Below are 20,717 nucleotides of genomic sequence, written 5' to 3'. Positions count from 1 at the left end.
AATGGATCCAGGCTTGTACTGTCCAGTGGCTTTATTGCCAGTAATGGCAAAGTTATTGGAGAGATTGTTAAGGAATTGATTGGAGGAATATTATGGAAAAGTGGAATGAGTAGCTCTAGGCAGTATGGCTTTAGAAGGGGCAAATATGCTGAAGATGCCATTGATAAAATGGTGACATATGTTCAAGAGGCTCCAGAGAAGTATGTACTTGGTATTTTTATTGACTTTAAGGAGGCATTTGACAGAATGTGGAAGCAGAGTTTTATAGCAAGGCTGAAATAAATTAAATGTTCTGGGCAGTACTATGGTATGCTAAAGTCATATTTTAATCAGAGGAATGTAACAATAGTTACAAGATATAGTAAAGTCTCACAAGAAGTGGATAGAGGAACCCTGCAAGGGTCAGTTATTGGCCTGTATAGCTGGAATGTGGTGATGGATGAGCTACTGGCTCAGGATTGGAAAAGATGTGAGCCGGTGACTTATGCGGATGACCTATTAATAATGGTGAGAGGTAATTCAAGAAGAGAAATAGAGGATAGGTCAAAGAAAGCTGTGGGACAATTAGAAAGATGGGTAATAATGCATAAGATGGAAATATCTACCGATAAGGCTGAAATGGTGCTGCTCAGAAGAAGGTTCAGCGAAAGAAGGCAGCCCACTTTGAAGATATTAGGAAGCTACATTATCTGTAGCATATGCCCCCTTAGTCAAATACCTTGGAGTACACGTGGATGAGAAAATGCCCTTTTTGCCTCACGTGCAGAAGTTGAAAGAAAAAGTGCAGGTTATATACTCTAAAATAAAGAAGATTAGTAGAGTAGAATGAGGGGTGAAAGGGAAATCCCTGGATCTCCTGTATAAGTGTATCATTGTGTCCATTGTGACTTATGCATGTGGGCATGGAGTGGGGGGCTTAGGGTGACTAATAGTCACATAAAAAGGATCCTAATTTCTGCTCAGAGTTGCCCTTTTGGCTGTGATGCGGTCTTATAAAACAGTTTTAAATGATGCATTACAAGTAGTATCAGGAAAAGAACCAATTGATTTGGTTGTGATCAAACGAGTAATGGAGTATGCAGTCAAGAAAAATAAGAGGGTAGAAATATTGGGGATTAAATCTTGTATTGAGGAAAATAAGGTATATGGGAAGCAGGATTTAAAGAGAGAGAGAGAGAAAATGATTGCAACAAGAAATAGATTGTATTTGGCAAGAAAGGTGGAACCTTTCTGACAAGGGCCGTGTCATCTTTGCCTTTCTTCCTGGAGTGAAGGTAGTAAGAGAAATGGATGGATGGCCGGGTTTGGGTCTGATGACTACAATGATAGCAACTGGGCATGAAATGAGGAAAAGGTTGGCGGAGCTGGGAGTAGAAAATGATCCGAGGTATGTATGTGGACATATCGAAGATATGGATCGTGTGTTGGAAAATTGTACAAGGTACACAGAACAGAGAGAAATATTTTTCTCTAAGATTGGCTCTGACTCATACACCCACAGTGACTTATTTAAGAATAGGAGTTGGTATGAAGCTTTTTTGGATTATGCTAAGGGAGTTAATGAAATAAGAAATATAAGATTAAGAAATTAATGGATTGTATATAGGATAAATATGTACATATGTAAATAGATTTTTAAGAGTGTAATTTGCACTGATGGGTTTCTGTTTATATTTTAAACTATTTTTATTTATATTTGAGCTAGTTTATTTTTATTTATATTTAAGTTATTTAATTTATATTTTGAGCTATTTTGCACTGATGAGTTTTTATTTATATTAGCAATTACTGAGTTGGAAGTTTAAGGTTTTATGTGAGTCTACAGTTTGTAAGGAAGTAAATGGGGGGGGGGGGGGGGGGAAGAAGAAAAGAAAAAAAAAATTATGAAAGAATTATAAAATTAGAAAATACAAAAATATTTTTAGTTGTTTTGCTAACAAGAATCACAATCATTTCCAGTTAAATGCTTTTACGTTTGTCATTAAACAAAAGTTTACTGATACCTAGTAGAGATTAGCCTCCCCAGGACACGGGTGGCGATGTGTTCCTAGAACTTGACTTGTCAGGTGGGGGGCATGGCAAAGGATCATAAAGGATAAAATTATATAGTATGAATCAGAGCTGTAATACTCAATATGTTCTACGTTGATAATAATATTAGTAAATTAATAAGAGGAGTTTACCTCAATATAGTACGTGGAACACTTCCGTATGATAATAAGCTCCGATTTCTGGAGGGTATCATACGGAAGTGTTCCACGTACTATATTGAGGTAAACTCCTCTTATTAATTTACTAGGATAAAATTATAAATTAAAGATTTTAAGCGCAGATGAGCTGTTGCTCAGGTAGCACATTATAGATGTAGTGTAGGTGTTAGTGATGATGATGAGGGTTTGTACTGGCCAGGGTCACAGTCCATTGAGTATCGGTGAGATGTACTGAAAAGCTGTGTTCTTCAGTCTTCTGCTGATGTCACTCTAGGAATCGAAGACAGTTTTGATATATAAATAGCCCAATATTCCTTGTGTTGGAGCAGTGATTCAAGCTAATGGTTGTCTGACTCGCTCTTTCCCTAAGTATAGATCTATCCCAAAGGTGTCTGAAAGTTAAAACTGTGTTGTTTTCTTTTGACATATATTCAATTATCAGTAAGTAAGCCAGTATGAGGTGAAATGTTTCAATTATGTAATATTACTGAGATGTATACTTAACAATTACTGAGATATATACTTAACAATTACTCATATTCTCCGTAATTCTACTCTGTTCTTTAAGGTGAACATTTGGATACTTTAAGTGGTCAGACATCTTGTTCCATTGTTGAAGAGCAAGCTGAGGACTCTTCATTTGAATTTAATGAGGATATCTTATGTGATCACAGTAAGTGCAGAGTACAATATTGTGAATTTAAAGTAAGAAAAAATTTCTGATTAAATTAAAATATTTATTTAGAACCATTAATTCAGTGTAGTCAGAATTATCCAAGGTATAACTCAGCATAAATAAAAACAAAAAACTCAGTCTTAGTTGAAATACATTAATAATTTGAATAAGTTGAAATACATGTTCCACTTGTTCAGATTACGAACCTAAGGGGGCATAAATTCAAATTAAGAAAAGACAGATGTAGAATAGATGTGCGGAAATTTGCCTTTAGCCAGCGGGTGGTTAATTGCTGGAACAAACTTCCATCTGTTGTTGTGGAAGTTGATAGGTTAAATAAATTTAAGGAGGAACTGGACAAACATTTGGAGGGAATTGGTGTGATATTTTTTTTTTTTTTGGCTGATGCTGCATAAGCTCATACACTTGCTTTCTTGCATCACATGCCACCACTACTACTACTACATTAATAATACTTAAGGCTAAAAATAGAATATTTCATTATCAAACAGTTATTTTATTAACTTTTGAATCCACATATCTTTTTGTATTAAAAAAAATGTATAGCAAATACTACTCTGATATATGTATTATTATATTAATAGCTCTATTAAGGTCTCTAGATAATGATTTTTTTTTTTTTTTTCATACTCTTAAAAATCTTCATGTCTGTTTATTTCCCTATTTATTTTTAAATCCTTAGATTATGAACCACCTCTTTTTTTTAATGTAAGTTGTGAAAGGCCAGCCTCTCAAAAAGGAACAATTCAACAAGAACCTCATCAATTTTGCCATTGAATTTTTGTAGAGCATATTTTAACACTATCAACATATTAACATTTTTTTTTTTTTTTTTTTGCATTTTCAGCATTACTGAATAATTTTTTTGCACTTTCATTATTATTGAAATTTTGTTTAAATCCTATTTCATTCTACAGGAATTTTAAAAACATTATAACCAGTCACACAACTCACCTTCTTGTTATCAGCTTCGACTTTAGCAAAGGATTTCAAGATACAACTCACTTTCCAATGACACTGTTTCCTTTCTAATTTATTACACACATATGTTAGTAATAGATTTTCTCTTTGTGAGCTTTCTGCAGATGTTTCCTAACCTTCACTTAGATATATCTCTGAAATCAACCTCCTGATTGTCTGATGGCAACTAGTTACAAATCACATTTATCTATATATAGATACTTACATGCACATAGGGTGACCAGTTTATTAGGTACCTCTTCATCATCCAAGGAATCAACTACTTATTCAGAGATAGTGTCATGTGTCCATATAAGGCTGTATAAGATGGTAATTAGAGACCAAAGAATAGTATCTGTGGGCAATTCAGAGAGAGAGAGAGAGAGAGAGACTTGACCGACAGTGCAACATAGGTGGTATGGTAAGCAACACTATACTTGTTGCAAGTCTAACCTTATATTGGAGAGTCTATGAAGAAAATGTACATCCACAAATAATATCATTCCACTAAACATATTGATTCCTATTCCCTTTTTAATACAAGTTTAATTTAAGTTTAATTAAACTTGTATTAAACTTGTATTAAACAAGTTTAATACAAGTTTAATTTACAAATGCATTCATGCCCAATACTTATAGAACATAATTTAAAATTAATTATGTTCTATAAGTATTGGGCATGAATGCATTTGTAAATGAGTTATCCATATTTATAGTTTTCCTGTGTAGTTAGGTATTACCCAATCAGCTATTGGCTTCCTCATTAGTAATAGCAATATGGCACGTTCTAGTCAGTCAACTAGTTTTTGAAAGTGTGTGGCTGGCCAGCCTTTAAGAAGTTCTGCTAAAGTTATCATCTGGATAAATCACATAACGAGATATTTGCTTTGGCTGCAGATTTAACTGGTGTTTTGGATCGCACTATTAAAAATATGAAGACTGAACCTCAGCTGTACAGATCACTATCGATGCCCAGAAAGAAGTGACCATCAAAGACTGGAACTCAGACAAGAAAGCAAAGGTGTGGTGATTTTACACTGACAGCTATTCAGAAAAGAGTGCATGAATTTTTCTTCTAGAATGATGATGGTTATAAATGAGGATGTCAAGTTGCCATATATTTGTGAATGTACAGTATGAATTGTAATAAAAGATCTAGGATTTGAAATTTGTAAGTGCAAACGACTTTCAATGTTGATTGATCGAGACTATGTTCTACAATGGCATCAGTGCTATTTAAGAGATATTTAGAGCTGTCATTCTGAAAGCAGGCCAATTTATTATACTGAAGAAACCTGGATAAATTATGGGTATACAAAGGAAAAGGTTTGGCAAGACACCACTAAAAAATCCAGTAAAAAAGCATTTTTGAGTGGCTTATCTACTGGTTTGAAATCTTCTGGAAAAGACTCAAGACTAATTACACATGCTGGTGGTTGTAAAGGGTTTGTTTCCAACAGCAAATTCTAAGTGGGAAGCATTCAAGGAATTAATCATGGAAGCTACTAAAAGTTTCATACCTATTAAGAAATATTGTTCAAGGTTTAGGCCTAAATGGTTATCAAATGAACTAATGAGACTCGTGGCAGAGACGAAAAATGCATGGGATGCATATAAATTATCAGGCGACACAGAAGCCTATGACAGATATAAGCTAGTCTGTAATCAAGTCACTAAGGAAGTTAGGCAGGCAAAGGCAGATTACGAGAAATCTTTGACAAAGGATGCTAAGAAAAACAGCAACGATTTCTTTACTTATATAAATTCTAAAAGGAAGGGGATGAATCTGTTTGGTCCACTTGATATCGATGGTTCGACTATTGATGATCCTGCTCAGATAGCAAACAAACTGAATGAGTATTTTGCATCTACATTCACACATGAGGAGTTATTAAGGTTTGAAAATGACAGAAGGTTATCAAATTGTATTAGGGTGCTTAATGATTTTGTAATAACTGAGAGCAAAGTGGAGGAGAAATTGTTGAAGTTAAACATAAGAAAAGCACCTGGGGTGGATGGGATCTATCCAGTTATATTAAAGGAGGCGGCAAAGGAAGTAAGCAAACCCTTAGCCATAATTATGAGAGCATCCTTGGACTCAGGGGAGGTTCCCACAGACTGGAGATGTGCAAATGTATCCCCAATTCACAAAGGGGGATCGAACGGTGACACGAGTAATTACAGACCAGTTAGTTTAACTTCTGTTCCGGGTAAAATAATGGAGTCGCTGGTTAAAGATGCATTGCACGATCATCTAGACAAGACTGCAGCAATAATTAAGACACAGCATGGAGTTTGTTAAGGGAAAGTCTTGTCTGACAAATTTGATAGGATATTATGAAGTGGTTACAAAGGAACTGGATGCAAAAAATAATTTTGATATCATATATTTGGATTTCAGGAAAGCTTTTGACACTGTTGCGCATGGAAGACCCCTGTACAAATTGGAGCAGAATGGTATTAAGGTTAAGTTGCTACAATGGATAAAAGGATGGTTGAGTGGGAGAAGACAGAGGGTGGTAATCATTGGGTGCTGCTCTTCGTGGATTAATGTTATTAGTGGAGTCGAGTCCCACAGGGTTTGGTGTTGGGTCCAGTGTTGTTTTGTATATTTATCAATGATATTGATGAAGGTATATCAGGCTTAGTGTCGAAGTTTGCGGATGACACAAAGGTTGGCAGAGTTGTTAATGACAGTAATGGCAGTGTGCTACTGCAACAGGATCTAGAAAATTTCGGCAGATGGGCTGAGAAGTGGCAACTGAAGTTTAACATTGACAAATGGAAAGTATTGCATATGGGTAGAAGTAACCACAGAGAAATGTACCAACTGTGTGGTACTTAAGGTGGTAGAAAATGAAAAAGACCTGAGAGTAATTGTGCAGTCAGATATGAAGTTTTCTGAGCAATGCAGACAGGCTGCCAGGGCAGGTCATTGGATTTTGTCAATGATATATAGGAATTTTGCTATCAAGGAAAAAGGAGGTGATTGTCCTTCTGTATAAGGCAAACCATGCCTTGAGTACTGCGTACAGGTCTGGAGGCCTCATTTTCTGAAGGATGTAGATTTGCTTGAGCATTTACAGAGAAGGGCAACAAGATTGGTGAGGGGAATGAAGGGATCGTCTTACCAAGAGAGGCTTAAGTACTGCAAATTGCAGCAGCTGGAGACTAGGCATCTGTGAGGTGATCTGATTAAGGTGTATAAGGCCTTGAATGGGTTGAGCACGCTGAATTCTGATGGAATTCTTCCACTTTTTCAGATTATGAACCTAAGGGGGCATAAATTAAAATTAAGGAAAGACAGATGTAGAATAGATGTGGGAAAATTTGCCTTTAGCCAGAGGGTGGTTAATTTCTGGAACAAACTTCCTTCTGTCGTTGATGAAGTTGATAGCTTAAATAAATTCAAGGAGGAACTGGACAAACATTTAGAGGGAATGGTTGTCTGATTTATTTATTTATTTTTTTTTTGGTTGGTGCTACATAAGTTCATAAGCTTGCTTTCTTGCATCACATGCCTCTATTACTATTACAGGTCCAGTGAAACACAAACCGTCTTGAAAAATATTGGTAAACTGTACAATAAACATCCTTCTTCACATCTATTCATGCTGAATGGGATTGATGTTTCACTACCACTAGACAGAGCTTAACACTCTTGGAGAGTCTTTTTCTCAAACCTCTGCTCTATCCTTGTACTCTCCAGTCTTCCAGAAATTAAAGTCTTGTTGAAAAACAAACCCAAAATTTTGACACTGATCCCCATCAACCATACAACTGTCCCTTTATAATAATCGAACTACGGCTTGCTCTTAACAGCTCAAGACCTTGTGCTGCTGGACTTGCAGTTCACTATTCCATGTTTATAGAGCTCAGGAAAGAGTCACTTCATGTCTTATTCCTTCTATATAACCAGATTTTTACAGAGAATGCCTTCCCTGATATCTAGTGACATTCATATGTTATAGCATTATTAAAACTGGCAAAGACTTTGAAATCCACACCGCCAGCTGTATGGGCAAAATAATGGGGGAAAAAATGGTAAACTCTCATCTCACCTGGTTGTTGATCAAATACAATCTTATCATCTCATGAATTTTCATACAGGTAGATCAGTTTAGACTTCTTGATTCAAACAGAAATCCAGATTTCGCAATGCATTCGTAAGAAAGGAACATTTGACTACACTTTAATTAAGACATCAAGAAAGCTTTTGACACAGCTTGATGTTATGGAATTCTCCATGATCTATACACAATAGTTTTTGGGACAATCTCCCAAAACTTATACAGAACTTTCTGAAGCAGCAGTCTTTCCATGTCCACATTCAATCAATCCTCTCTCTCTCTCTCTCTCGTAACTTCACCCACGAAGGTGTTCCACAATGCTCTCAGGGCCTCCGTTGCCAAGCGATAGTGACAAGTGATTTTCTGCTGTGATTTATAGAGTGCTGTTTCCAAGAGATAAAGTGTGACTTGTTTTCTGGTGTCTTTTCCTCTTTTATTTACTTCATGTGGTTTTGTGCGTAAAGGGTTAAAGTAAGAACACAGTAAGGAAAACAATCTTTTTTTTTTTTATTCGGTGTATATATTAATTACTAACTAACTTCTACAACTGCTTGGTCACTGGTGGCACTGCCTCCTACCTTCATGTGGCAGGGCCGGTAACCTGGGAGAAAAACTCATCTCCGGGGGCTAAAAGGAGTAATGACTGATAGCAACAGACATTATACTTTTGGATCCTGTGATCCAGATTCATCGATCAGAGATGACAATATATCCAATGCAAAGAGGCAGAAAACAGAAGGAAATTAAAACCCTACTCCTCTTTTTCTAATTCTTCACTCCTTGACAGACAACCCTTTGAGTATGCTGTCCCCATTTTTAATTCAGAAATGTCTTTAAAATGTGTTTGGCCCTCCAAAAATGGTTCAAAGACTTCAATCAGGAGACCTTCTAGTAGAGATGACTGAGCATAAGCACTTGGAAAGACTTAAACATATCGACGTTTGGTGGGATCTCCTTAATATATCAGAGGAAGAGATCGTGCAAGAACCAAACAATCAAAATGTCATATGTGCGAAAAGGATACTCATCAAAAACGATGGAGTACTTACCATGACTCAGACAGTTATTCTCATATTCAGTACACCAACTCTGCCATTAACCATAAAAGCTGGATATTTGAGATGTAAAATTAGACCTTACATTCCAAACTCAGTCCACTGTTTTCAGTGTCAGAAATTTGGGCACTCCCAAGCAGTCTGCAGAGGTGCTATAACCTGTTTGTGAAATGCAATGCTGTCCAAATTGCCAAGGAAATTATTTGGTATACTCAAAGGAGTGTACTCAATGGCAGAGAGAAAAGAAAATTCAAAAATACAGAGTTGACCACAAAGTGCCAAACGGTGAAGCAAAGAAACAGTTTTTAGTGTCCACTAAATCACCGTCTTATGCTTCAGTTGTGCAAAAGCAACAACACTTCATAACAGTACAGACAGACAGATTGTTCAGTTCCTTCAAACTTGTCAGTATCTGACTACGCAAAATCAGTCCTTTCTTTATAAAAAGAAAATTCTATGCAATAGCATGAAACTGTTTCAGTAAATATGCCATTGATGATACTTCCAGGTAAAATCTCTGTACAGCACCCAATAAAGCAAACAAGTTCTGAAGGAGAGAATCAAAAATCCCATACTGATACTATGGACATTGACACAAAATCACAGAAAGACAATCCAGTTCTTGAAATACATGCAGAGGAAGACATGGACATAGCAGACCGATATTCCCAAAAAGGCAAAAAACAAGAATAGACAAGCATAAACAAACTGCATCCCGTAAGCAAACAGACACACCTGATAATCCTCAGTAATGCATAGAATTATTCAATTTAATTGTCACAGACTCAATGATATCAAAGCTGGCTATATTAATTGTCTATTGCATCCATATGTTCTAAATCTTCTAAGGTGCTTTAAGTGCTAGAAATATGGAAACTCACAAATGGTCTGTCATGGAGCCCTTGAATGCACTCGATGCTCTGCAGAGGACCACAAAACTACATCATGTTTAGCCACAAACCCCCCTGCATTAACTGCCAAGGAGAGCACCATGCTTACTTGCGAGCATGCCAGAGGTGGAAAGAAAAAAAAGAAATTCAAAGGCAGAGCTAAACATATATCAGGAGGCAAGAAAAGCAGTGAAACCTTTAAACACAATAAACATACATATGCTCAGAAGGTAGCAGGCAGATATTCCATTGGAACACAAACAAAAATGACAAGACCACGAAAATAGTTGTTCACTCCCATCATAAACTACTTGTTAAACTCACACAAACCTGCATGGTGAGATCAATCAGCTGCAATTCCGAAATCTGTACCTCCTAGTGCTCCACTACTTCCAAAACAAAGTGGTAAAGAAATTCCAAAAAAGAACTGTAATGCTACTAGCAATACAAGAAATAATAGATGTAGAAGAACACAAAGAACTCTGTGGAAGAAGAAGAAGAAATGGATACAGACCAATGCCCATTCTTCCCAAAGAGAGATAAATCCAGGATTGAGAACACAAAGCCCTCATCCCTTCAGAAGCCACTGTATGTGTGGTGTACCGACATTCTTATGATATATTGGGATGTACCCAACAAATCATAAGAATTGCCACAGATTCCATTGAAATAGTGATGACAACATAAGAATGATCCAACTTGCTTTTGCTTGCAGAAGATGTATTTAAAGGCAAATGAAGCCCTACTTACATAACTGGTCAATTATTTGCAAAGATAGAGCTGGGAATGGACCTGCCCATAGAGGAATTGCCATTCTTGTGAGTAACCATACCCTCTTCCAGGCTACACCACTTATCATCATTTTAGAGGCCATAGTAGTTTGTCTTACAGTAGTGTTTCTCCTAACTGTTTGTTTCATATATTTGCCATCCGGGATTGACATATCCCAGGCAGATCTTGATAATCTCATTAAGCAATTGCCACCTCCTTTTTTTGTTATTAACAGATTTCAATGGACATAATACCTTGAGGAGTAGCACTGAAATCAGTAGGAGGGGTTTGATTATCAAGGTATGGTTGTAAACAATGATCTGGCCCTACTTAATGCGGGTTCTAGCAGCTTCTTCCACATGTCTACCCGTACATTTATTGCAATAGGTATCTCTATATGCCAGTCACTCCTCCCTGTTTGTACATTGAATGTGGATGACAACCTTTATGGTAGTGATCATTTCCCCATCATATCCACCCTTCCCAAGGGGAGACAATGCCACCTGTCTAGGATACCACAGTGGAAGCTCGATCACATTTCTGGAATGCCTACAGACATCTGGCAACATTTAATACCAGCACAGTCAGCCAGGAGCCAATTAATGACAAGGTTATGTACATCACAGAAAGAATCATCCAAGCAGCGGCAATTGCAATTCCAAAGTCATTGATCCAGTTTCAACAATTTCCAAAACCATGGTAGAATGTAGATTGCACAGCAGCAAGAAAGGCTCAAACAAAGCATGGGGAATATTTTGCTGTTACCCCACCACAGATAATCTAATAACTTTCAAACATGCATGCACTAAAGCATGTTATGTTGGAGGCCAGAGTTAAAAGAAATCTTGGATCCGCTTCACTTCTTCCATCTCCCAGATGGAGTCACCTAAGCTCGTCTGTGATAAAGTCTGAAAAAAGAAGGGCAGATATACATTGTACACTACATTGATCCTAGAACACAATGGATGTGCTTGAACACTCTGCCATATGTCTACCCCCCCTGAGATTTTGGCCCCGAAACAAAAAGCTGAAAGGCTGCCTCCAAAGTTGTCTTAAAATAACTGAGACATACAAATGACCATTTACAAAACAGTTGTAAATGGTTGATTGAAAGTGGCAATATCGTTATCCAAGGTGAGTGACATTGGGCCAGATGACATCCATTATGAGATGATTAATTTTTCTGCAAATTGCAGCATCTGGAGACTAGGCACCTGCAAGGTGATCTGATTGAGTAAGGCATTGAATGGTTTGAGTAAGGCATTGAATGGTTTGAGCAAACTCAATGCTGATTATTCACCTGCGGGGACATAGATTCAAATTGAGGAAAGAAAATTGTAGAATAGATGTGTTGAAATTTTTCTTTAGCCAGCAGGTGGTTGATTGCTTGGTTGAAATGGGAAGGTTTTTTTTTTTTTTTTTTTTTTGGCTCATGCTGTATAAGCTTGCTTTCTTGCATCATATGCCTCTAGTAATGCTAATTAAACAGATTCCATCTGAATCTAAGGATGATCTGCTCAGTCTGTACAACAGAATATATATTGAAGATCAGATTCCAGACTCCTGGCATAAGGCAATTATTCTTGCTTTCCCTAAGCCAGAAAAGAATCAAAAAATTCCGAACAACTACTGTCCTATCACTCTGACAAGCTGTTTGTGCAAGGTCCAGGAAAGGATGGTCATTGCAAGCCTCGTGCTATTTAGAAGAAAATTACCTCATTTCCAAAGTTCAACATGTCTTCAAGAAGGAACAGATCAACACTCAACCATCTAATAAGATTGGAAACATCTATTCGAAATGCTTTCCTCAAGCGCAAGCACTAGTGTCAATTTTCTTTGATATGGAAAAAGCATATGACAAGGCTTAGAGATGTGGAATTTTTAAAGATATCTATAATCTTGATTTTAGAGGTCATCCAGCCCTTTTTATTAAAAACTTTTTATTAAACCATCAGTTTCATGTTTGTGTGGGGTTTGTTCTCTCTCGCCCATTTTTCCAAGTGGAAGGAGTTCCCCGAGAGTCAGTTTTAAGTGTTACGATTTTTGCTATCAAAGTTAATTCTTTTAATGAAGAACTTCCTCCAACCTTTATCCTACACTGTACACTATGGAATCCTCTATCCTACACTCCACTTTCGTAATTGGCTTGTTTTTAATTCTTCAGATTCTTTTCTACCTACACCAAAGCTCGCAACAATTGCAAAGCAGCTATTAATCAATCCAAACGAGAATTTGAACAGGCAAAGAGTAGAAAACTTGCTTCTTGCCCTAATGGTAGCCAAGCATTCTGGTCTCTTGCCAAAAGCTATTGGTCGCAACTTTTCCCATCTCTGCTCCCACCTCTGTCCAAACCAGATGGTTCTGTTGTCACTTCAGCCAAGGATCAAGTTGACCTGCTACATCTAATTTTTCTTCCAAGTCATGTATTAATGATCTTGGTAAAACACCTCCCACCATTCCCAACATGCTCCACTCCATGCCTTCTGTGGTCTTCCGTCAAAAGGATTTCGACAAATCTTGATGCTAAGAAAGCTCCAAGTCCTGATGGTATTTCTCCACTTGTCCTCAAAATCTGTGCTCCTGAACTTACTCCTGTTCTTTGCCACCTTTTTTCACTTTCTTATTCCAAAGGTGTTTTTCCTTCTGCTTTGAAATTTGCTCATATCCAGCCAGTTCCTAAAAAAAGGGTGACAAATGCCTCCCATCCAATTATCGTCCCATTGCAATTACTTCTACTCTTTCTGAAGTAATGGAGAAATCAATTAACCGCCAACTCTTAAACTACCTAGAAACCTTCCATCTAATCAACGATTGCCAGTCCACTGGTGATATTCTGGCTTATGTTACCCATTATTATTATTATTAGCCATATGGTACAAGGAAGCCCGAGGCTTATGATGCACCAGCCAAAAAAAAAAAAAAATCCCGAGTTACTCCCTGAGAGAGAGAGAGAGAGAGAAGTAGAAAGGAATCACCAAGAAAGAGAAGAATGATGATATCCAGCTCAGGACCACTGGGTTTGCCAAGCCCATACTCACCAGATGTGCGCATTGATGGACTAATTCAATGGAAAAGTTCGTTGAAACACAAGCAGTTGCTCTTGACATCTCAAAGGTTTTCGATCGTGTTTGGCATAAAGATCTTCTAAACAAGCTTCCATCTTATGGTTTTCCAACTGTTTTTTGTAATTGGTTATCTAGTTTTCTCTCCGATCACTCACTGAGGGTGAGAGTAGATGGCTCTCTGTCTTCTAACTACCTCACTAATGCTGGTGTCCCCCAAGGTTCAGTTCTTTCCCCCACTCTTTTCCTCTTGTATATTAATGACCTTCTTCCATTGACTGGAAATCCTATCCATAGTTTTGCCAGTGATAGCACATTGCATTCCACTTTCCATTTTGAGAAACCTTGCCCTGCTCAATCAGCTTTAACTTCTCGAATATCCGCTACCAATTCCTTAAATGATGATTTTCAGGTAATTCCTACAGTGGGGCAAAGACAACTTAGTTGATTTCAATTCTTCTGAAACTCAGTCTTGTCTTATATCTCGCAAAAAGGATTCTTCTGCTCCTATGCTTATCTTTGGTGATGCTACGATTTCTGGCACCTCCGTAGCCAGGTGGGAAGGAGCAGCAGTGCATAACACATGCTTCTTGATTAGACCAGGGTTTGAGTCTGTCACCACCAAATACAGAGGATGCGGAAAGGTCAAGGAATGACCACCGCATATCCCGGAGCAAATATGGCCTTAGTTGCTAATGCTCCTAAAAACAAAATAACAAACAACAAACAAACAAACTACGATTTCTAGGCAAAATGATATATCTCTTTTGGGGATTACCCTGACTTCTAATCTCTCTTGGCACAAGCACATTACAAATATTGCTTCCTCTGCATCTAAAAAACTTGGTTTTCTCTTTCGCTCTTTGCGTTACTTTTCTTCCAAACAGCTGTTCACTCTGTACAAATCGCAAATCCGCCCTGCCATGGAATATTGTTCCCACATCTGGGGTGGTGCCCCCAAAACCTCTCTCAGACTTCTAGATTCTATTCAGAAGAGGGCAGTTAGGTTAATTAATGATTCATCTCTCTTTCAAAACATTCCGAACACGTGCCGCCACCAGCCAACATCCATTTACTGTCCAACTTCAAACTCACAGAACCAACTTTTCATCTTCCTTGTTTATTCATTGAACTGCCGTTTTCTGGAACAACCTTCCTTCATACGTATTTCCTGAAAATTACAGTCTACAGAAGTTCAAGTCCAATGTCAACAAATATCTTCTTTCGTCTTCTCAACCTCCAACCCAAGCACGATACTAAGTACTATAGGTTCTAATACCTCTTGTGTTTGGGGTTAACATAATAAAAAAAAAAATAAAAATCTGTCTGAAGGTTGAAATATGGTCAACAGTCGACCTTCCTGCACAAAACCTACTTTGATATTCACCAACTATTCCTTCTTCTAGACTTGCTATTCTTCTAGTCAGGATGAAGGATAAAATCTTATATGTTGTACTAAGTAGGGCAACCCCTCTGTAGTTTCCACACATTAGTGTATCTCTTCTTGTGGATTGGGATGATTACCGCTGTCTTCCTGTCATATGGCAATTCTTCTCTTTCCCATATATCCGATATAAGCTGATGTAATTTTGGAATCAGTTTCTCGCAACCTGCCTTTATAGTTCTGCTGGGATGTTATCTTGTCTGGGTGCTTTGTTATTTTTAGCCTTTTGGACTGCATCCTGTACCTCTTCTATCATTTGACCCAAGATACCTTCAACATTATCTGTTTCTTCTTTCTCGAAATCAGAGTCACCTGTTGGATTTTCTGCCCTCTGTATCTGGGAAGCTTCCCCATGAATGCAGCATACATACAGCCAAGTTGTATGCTATAGAGTTAACCTTGGACCACATTAAAACCCACTATTACTAAAGGTGTATAGTGTATACTGACTCTAAGTATACTGCAGGCTTCACTGGGGATAAGATATAATCTTCATCTATACCTGACAGAGCTTCAACAGATGCTTCACTCTCTTTCTGGGCATTCTTTCAACATCCATTTTTGCTGGATCCCAAGTCACATTGGGATTAAGGGCAGTGAACTGGCTGATGCTGCAGCCAGATCACCAGAACCCCAGAACACTCATTGCCTATTAGTTCCCTATATAGACTGCAAGCAAGTATTACACTCTACATTATTCTCCCAGTGACAACAATTTTGGCATGGGCAGGTCACGAATAAGCTCTATTAGATGAAGCCTGTAATCCAACACTAGCAGTCTAGTCTGTGCAGGAACCATAGAGAGAAGAGGCTATAGCTTGCCTCCATATATGACGCTGTCATCTTATGCATACATTCCTGCTGAGGTAGATGACTCTTATGTATGAGAACTGTGGCACCTTTTTAACCATACGAAACATTTTAACTGGGTGTCTACTTTATAGACACCAATGTGTGTTATATTTTACTGCTTTTATTCACCCGACCAAGCCTTACACTCAGTCAGATTTTATATGATAATGACCATGTGTCTCCTGTTTTAAGTTATTTAAAATCAATTAACCTTTTTACTTGTATTTAAAATTTACTTTTTTATTTTTATATGTTTATTGTTATATTTTATACCTTGTTATCCTTCATATTTTGTTATATTTTATATATATTTTATGCCTTTATTGTTATATATTTTTTATTGTTATTTTTTCCAGTGACCTAAAGAATTGGGTCACTGGAAAAATAAAATTAATAAAGATAAAAGATAAAATTACTCACTTTTATCTTCTTTCTTCCTCAGATCTACCTTCTGTCTGAACTGTCATGCTCAAATTACAATCCAGCTTATCATAGTTGACTATATTCTTTGTAATGGAGTATGGCAAACTGTGTTCTTATCAAGGCATGCAGCCCAGATCACACCTACTTTGACAAATAGGTCAAAGTAGGTGTGATCTGGGCTATCATCTAAAATTTTGAACAAATTTTAGATGACAAATCCGACATCAATGCAATTTGCACTTTCCTAAAAAAGATACGATATTATGACAGAATATTCCCACATAATGCACATATCTCATTTTTAATGACAGCTGTTATTTTCTGCCATTGTTTGGTGCATAATGGCCTTTAGCTACTGTTGCACGACAACACCTCCAATAACAATAACAACAGCTCTTAAGAGTTTACAGTAAATCACGAAAACAATCGTTAATCATATTTAGCAGTCATGGGCTTGAACCACTGTCCACTCAAAGAGTGGATGCTACTGCACTCTCTTGCTCCTGACTGCTCGGCTACATCTTCTTCTTCTTTTCCCATTAAGCATGCTGCTTGTTAGGTTAGGACAGACCATCCTCCCATTTTCTTCTTTGCCTTTCTCTACTTCATTTTTTTTTTTTTTTTTTTTCCCTCCTGTCATTTTCCATCCTATTTATAAGTTTTTCTGCTGACCAGGCTAGCCGGGTGGGTAAAGTGCCTGCCTGGCAACCCAAAGGTCGTGGGTTTGAATCCCACCTCAGGCTTGGATCAAAGTACTGCAAAAACCTTGGGAGGTGCATTATGGCCACAGAAGCCGATGCGCCAACAACTACCAAAAAAAATATGTTTTTCCCATTCTTTTTTAATATTATATATTCATTCAAAAGGTTGTATTTTAGATTGTTTTCTGATTTCCTCATTTTTACTTATTTCCATTAGTGTTTTCATTTCTGTTGCTTCATTTATTTGTTTTATTTTTTTCTATTGTACCTTGTCTCAGCTGCAAATGTTATTATAGGTCTTACTATTGTTTATATATTTTAACTTTCGCATCCCAATTGGTGTTTGGATTCCTCCAAAGGATCTACATTCTTTTGGCCTGAGAGGAAATTTGCCATATTTCATCCAAAATTTCCTACAACAAAGATCCTTTCAAGTTCGTTATCGGGGAAGGGAAGAAGGAATCCCTCAAGGGTTTGTTAATCACTTAACTGAACTCATTCCGAAAACACTGGGCTCATATCTTTATGCCGATGATCTCACAATCTCCTGCCACTCTCAAAACATGAACTATATTGAGAGACAATTGCAGATATCAATAAATCAAATCCAGATTTGGATGACACGAAATGGATATAGACTATCCAGCCAGAAATCTACTGCCATTCACTTCTGTACCATACGTAAACTGCATCCTGACCCTGAACTCCAATTAGATCACCATCCTATTCCAAAAGCAAATAGTACTCGTCTGCTTGGCTTAATTTTTGACAGTAAATTAAACTATCAAAAACACATTGAACATCTCCGGACAGCTTGTCAAAAAAAAATGAACATACTCAGAGCCTTATCAGCAACAACCTGGGGAGCAGATCACTACACCTTGCTTCACTTATATAGATCCATAATTAGATCTCGTCTGGATTATGCTGCGCCCGTCTTCGATTCTGCTAGGGAAAGTGCTTTATCTCGCCTCAACCCTATTCAACATTCAGCTCTAAGAATAGCTCTAGGTGCGTTCAGAACATCTCCAGTGAAAAGTCTAAAGAAGCCTATGAAATGTTTAAAGAAGCCTACGAAGCTTCTTTAAACATCAGAAGAAAGATGTTATTACTGAACTACGCAACCAAGATCCAAAGCCAGTCGACCCATCCTAATTGGTCAATATTTAATGATCTGCAACTCACGACCTTTTATAGAAACAAACCACAAGTAACTATGCCTGCAGGTATTAGGTTAATGGAACTAGCAGAAAACTAGAATATACAACACAAAGTCCACCAAGAACCTATAGATCACGTTCCTCTGTGGTCTGTCATCGTGCCGTGTTGTGACAATTATTTCCCACCAATGGGAAACACTCTTGAACAGGTATTAACATCCAGAAGCTGCACATTGCACATTTACAATGTTATCCTGACTTCGCTAAAATATATACTGATGGATCGAAGTCTGAGAGTGGATCAGGTGTAGCAGTGATATTCCATGACACTATCATTTCTGTATCACTTCCGACAGAATGCCCCTCGACGTCGGCACCTGTACGTGGTGAGGGGACCTCCCAGTGACGCTGCTAGACTTCGACTAGCATCACTGGGATCCAGCGCCCACAGCCCAGGTTCCAGGCTTACATCAATGGAATCCGGCGTGTTTGCCGTGCGCTGCGACCCGTAGAAATTCGGAAAGGGTGATCCTGGTGGTTGAGGGGGCCCAGCTTCAATACACCACTTTGGCCCCTGCTTCGACAAGATGGGAAGGCCCGGCTAGGATCAATCGGCTAGTACGCTCACCTGCGAGGGTCAACCGTGTCAATGCCATTTCCCTACCCTCATGGTCTGAGGGACAGGATTCAGGCTGGCGGCGGTGCGGATATGGTGTCTGGGTAGCCCTGGCGTTCCACTCCCAAGCGCATTTATTGCATGCCGGGTAGTGGGCGTCGCTTTGGGCTCCGTGGTGTGTGGGGAGACCGGGCACTGAACCATATAAAAACTCTATGAATCCTGATAAACTAACTTCTTCAGGGGCCCCAACCCGGTCCCTATCTGAAACCATAGACAAAGATACAGATAGCATTATTGCTACAAAGAGGCAGCGAACAGAAATATCATCAGGGCCTGTTCCAAGATTTTTAATTATTCATTCTACCAATGAAACACCGATTGGCAAAATGTCACCCTTCTTTATACAGAAAGGGTTAGATGGGTTAGCAGGGTCACCCAAATCAGTTAAGAGGCTCCGTTCTGGAGACCTCTTAATTGAAACCAAAACAGACAGGCAGTCTAAGCAACTACTCCGCACAACATCAATCGGAGGAGTACCCATAACCATGACACCACATAGAACACTCAATTCATCGAGAGGTGTCATTTCGGAGTGGGACCTTCTCAACATAACCGAGGAGGAAATCTGCTCAGAATTGAAACCACAGGGAGTTATCGCTTTTAAGAGAATTAATGCGCATAGGGATGGGAAACTTGTTAAAACCAGGAGCATTATCCTGACTTTTAACTCGCCCAAATCTCCTGATGAGATTAAAGCTGGCTACATCAATTGTTCAGTGTGTCCATATGTTCCGAACCCTTTACGGTGTTTTAAATGCCAGAAGTATGAACATTCTCAAATGGCCTGCCGTGGAGTCCTTGCATGCGCTCGATGTGATGCAAAGGACCACGAAACAACAGCATGTTCAGCCGCAAACCCACCTGTGTTAACTGTGAGGGAGAACACCCAGCCTACTCACGAGCATGCCAAGGTGGAAAGAAGAAAAAGAAATCCAACGGCTGAAGGCAGAGCTAAATATATTAGTATTAGTAACGGCCGCATGGTGCAAGAAAGCCTATGGCTTATGCTGCACCAGCCAAAAAAAAATAAATCCGAACAAAACAATGATAAAAACAAAAAAATAAAAATAAATAACTAAATAATAGTAATTAATAAAATAAAAAATAAATAAAAAGGAAATTAAACCTATCATCCTATGTGCTTCCCTTACCCGAAAGTACTATCTAGATGACCTTTGAATTTCCCCAAACTGTCGGCCTCTACCACCCATGAAGGCAACTTATTCCAGTAATTTATAACTCGCTGGCTAAAATAGAACTTCCTGCAATCCAATCTAAACATTTCCCCCCGTAACTTGAATTTATGTCCCCTAGTTCTAGCATCATTTATAATCTTGAAAATTTTGTCCTCATTCATTTTACTGATGCCTCTCAGAGCCTTAAACACCTCAATCAAATCTCCTCTAAGGTGTCTAGTTTCCAAACTCTGCAACCCACATATTCGAAGTCTTTCTTCATAAGGACGCCCTTTTGCCGATCTCACCAGGCGAGTTACCCTTCTTTGCACCCTTTCAAGAAGCTCGATGTCTTTCTTCAGGTGCGGTCTCCATACTTGAACACAGTATTCCAAGTGTGGTCTAACATAAGCCTTATATAATGGGATTATCACGTCCCTATCTCTACTTGCAAAAGTTCGATAGATCATTGATAGGACACCATGGGCCTTCCTTGCAACCTGTTTACAATGCTCAGAGAATTTCATGTCTGACCGTATCGTAACACCCAAGTCCCTTTCCTCCAGTA

At 38.3% G+C, this 20,717-nt stretch overlaps 1 protein-coding gene across 8 annotated transcripts in view; it reads left to right on the top strand.

Moving 5' to 3' along the window:
• The window catches only part of LOC150079283 (ubiquitin carboxyl-terminal hydrolase 48-like), a 955,076-nt gene that overhangs the window by 474,531 nt on the left and 459,828 nt on the right, over positions 1 to 20,717 (top strand). For all 8 annotated transcript variants that reach the window (XM_090382262.1, XM_090382266.1, XM_090382265.1 and 5 more), the window contains one exon: positions 2,779 to 2,883. In XM_090382262.1, coding sequence (XP_090238388.1) covers positions 2,779 to 2,883 — 105 coding nt within the window. The remainder of the gene's footprint in view (positions 1 to 2,778; positions 2,884 to 20,717) is intronic.

Source organism: Mastigoproctus giganteus, chromosome 10 (genome assembly GCF_048544385.1).
Source record: "Mastigoproctus giganteus isolate SK-2022 chromosome 10, ASM4854438v1, whole genome shotgun sequence".
NCBI classification, from domain to species: Eukaryota; Metazoa; Arthropoda; class Arachnida; order Uropygi; family Thelyphonidae; genus Mastigoproctus; species Mastigoproctus giganteus.
This window is presented reverse-complemented; position numbering and strand designations above follow the sequence as displayed.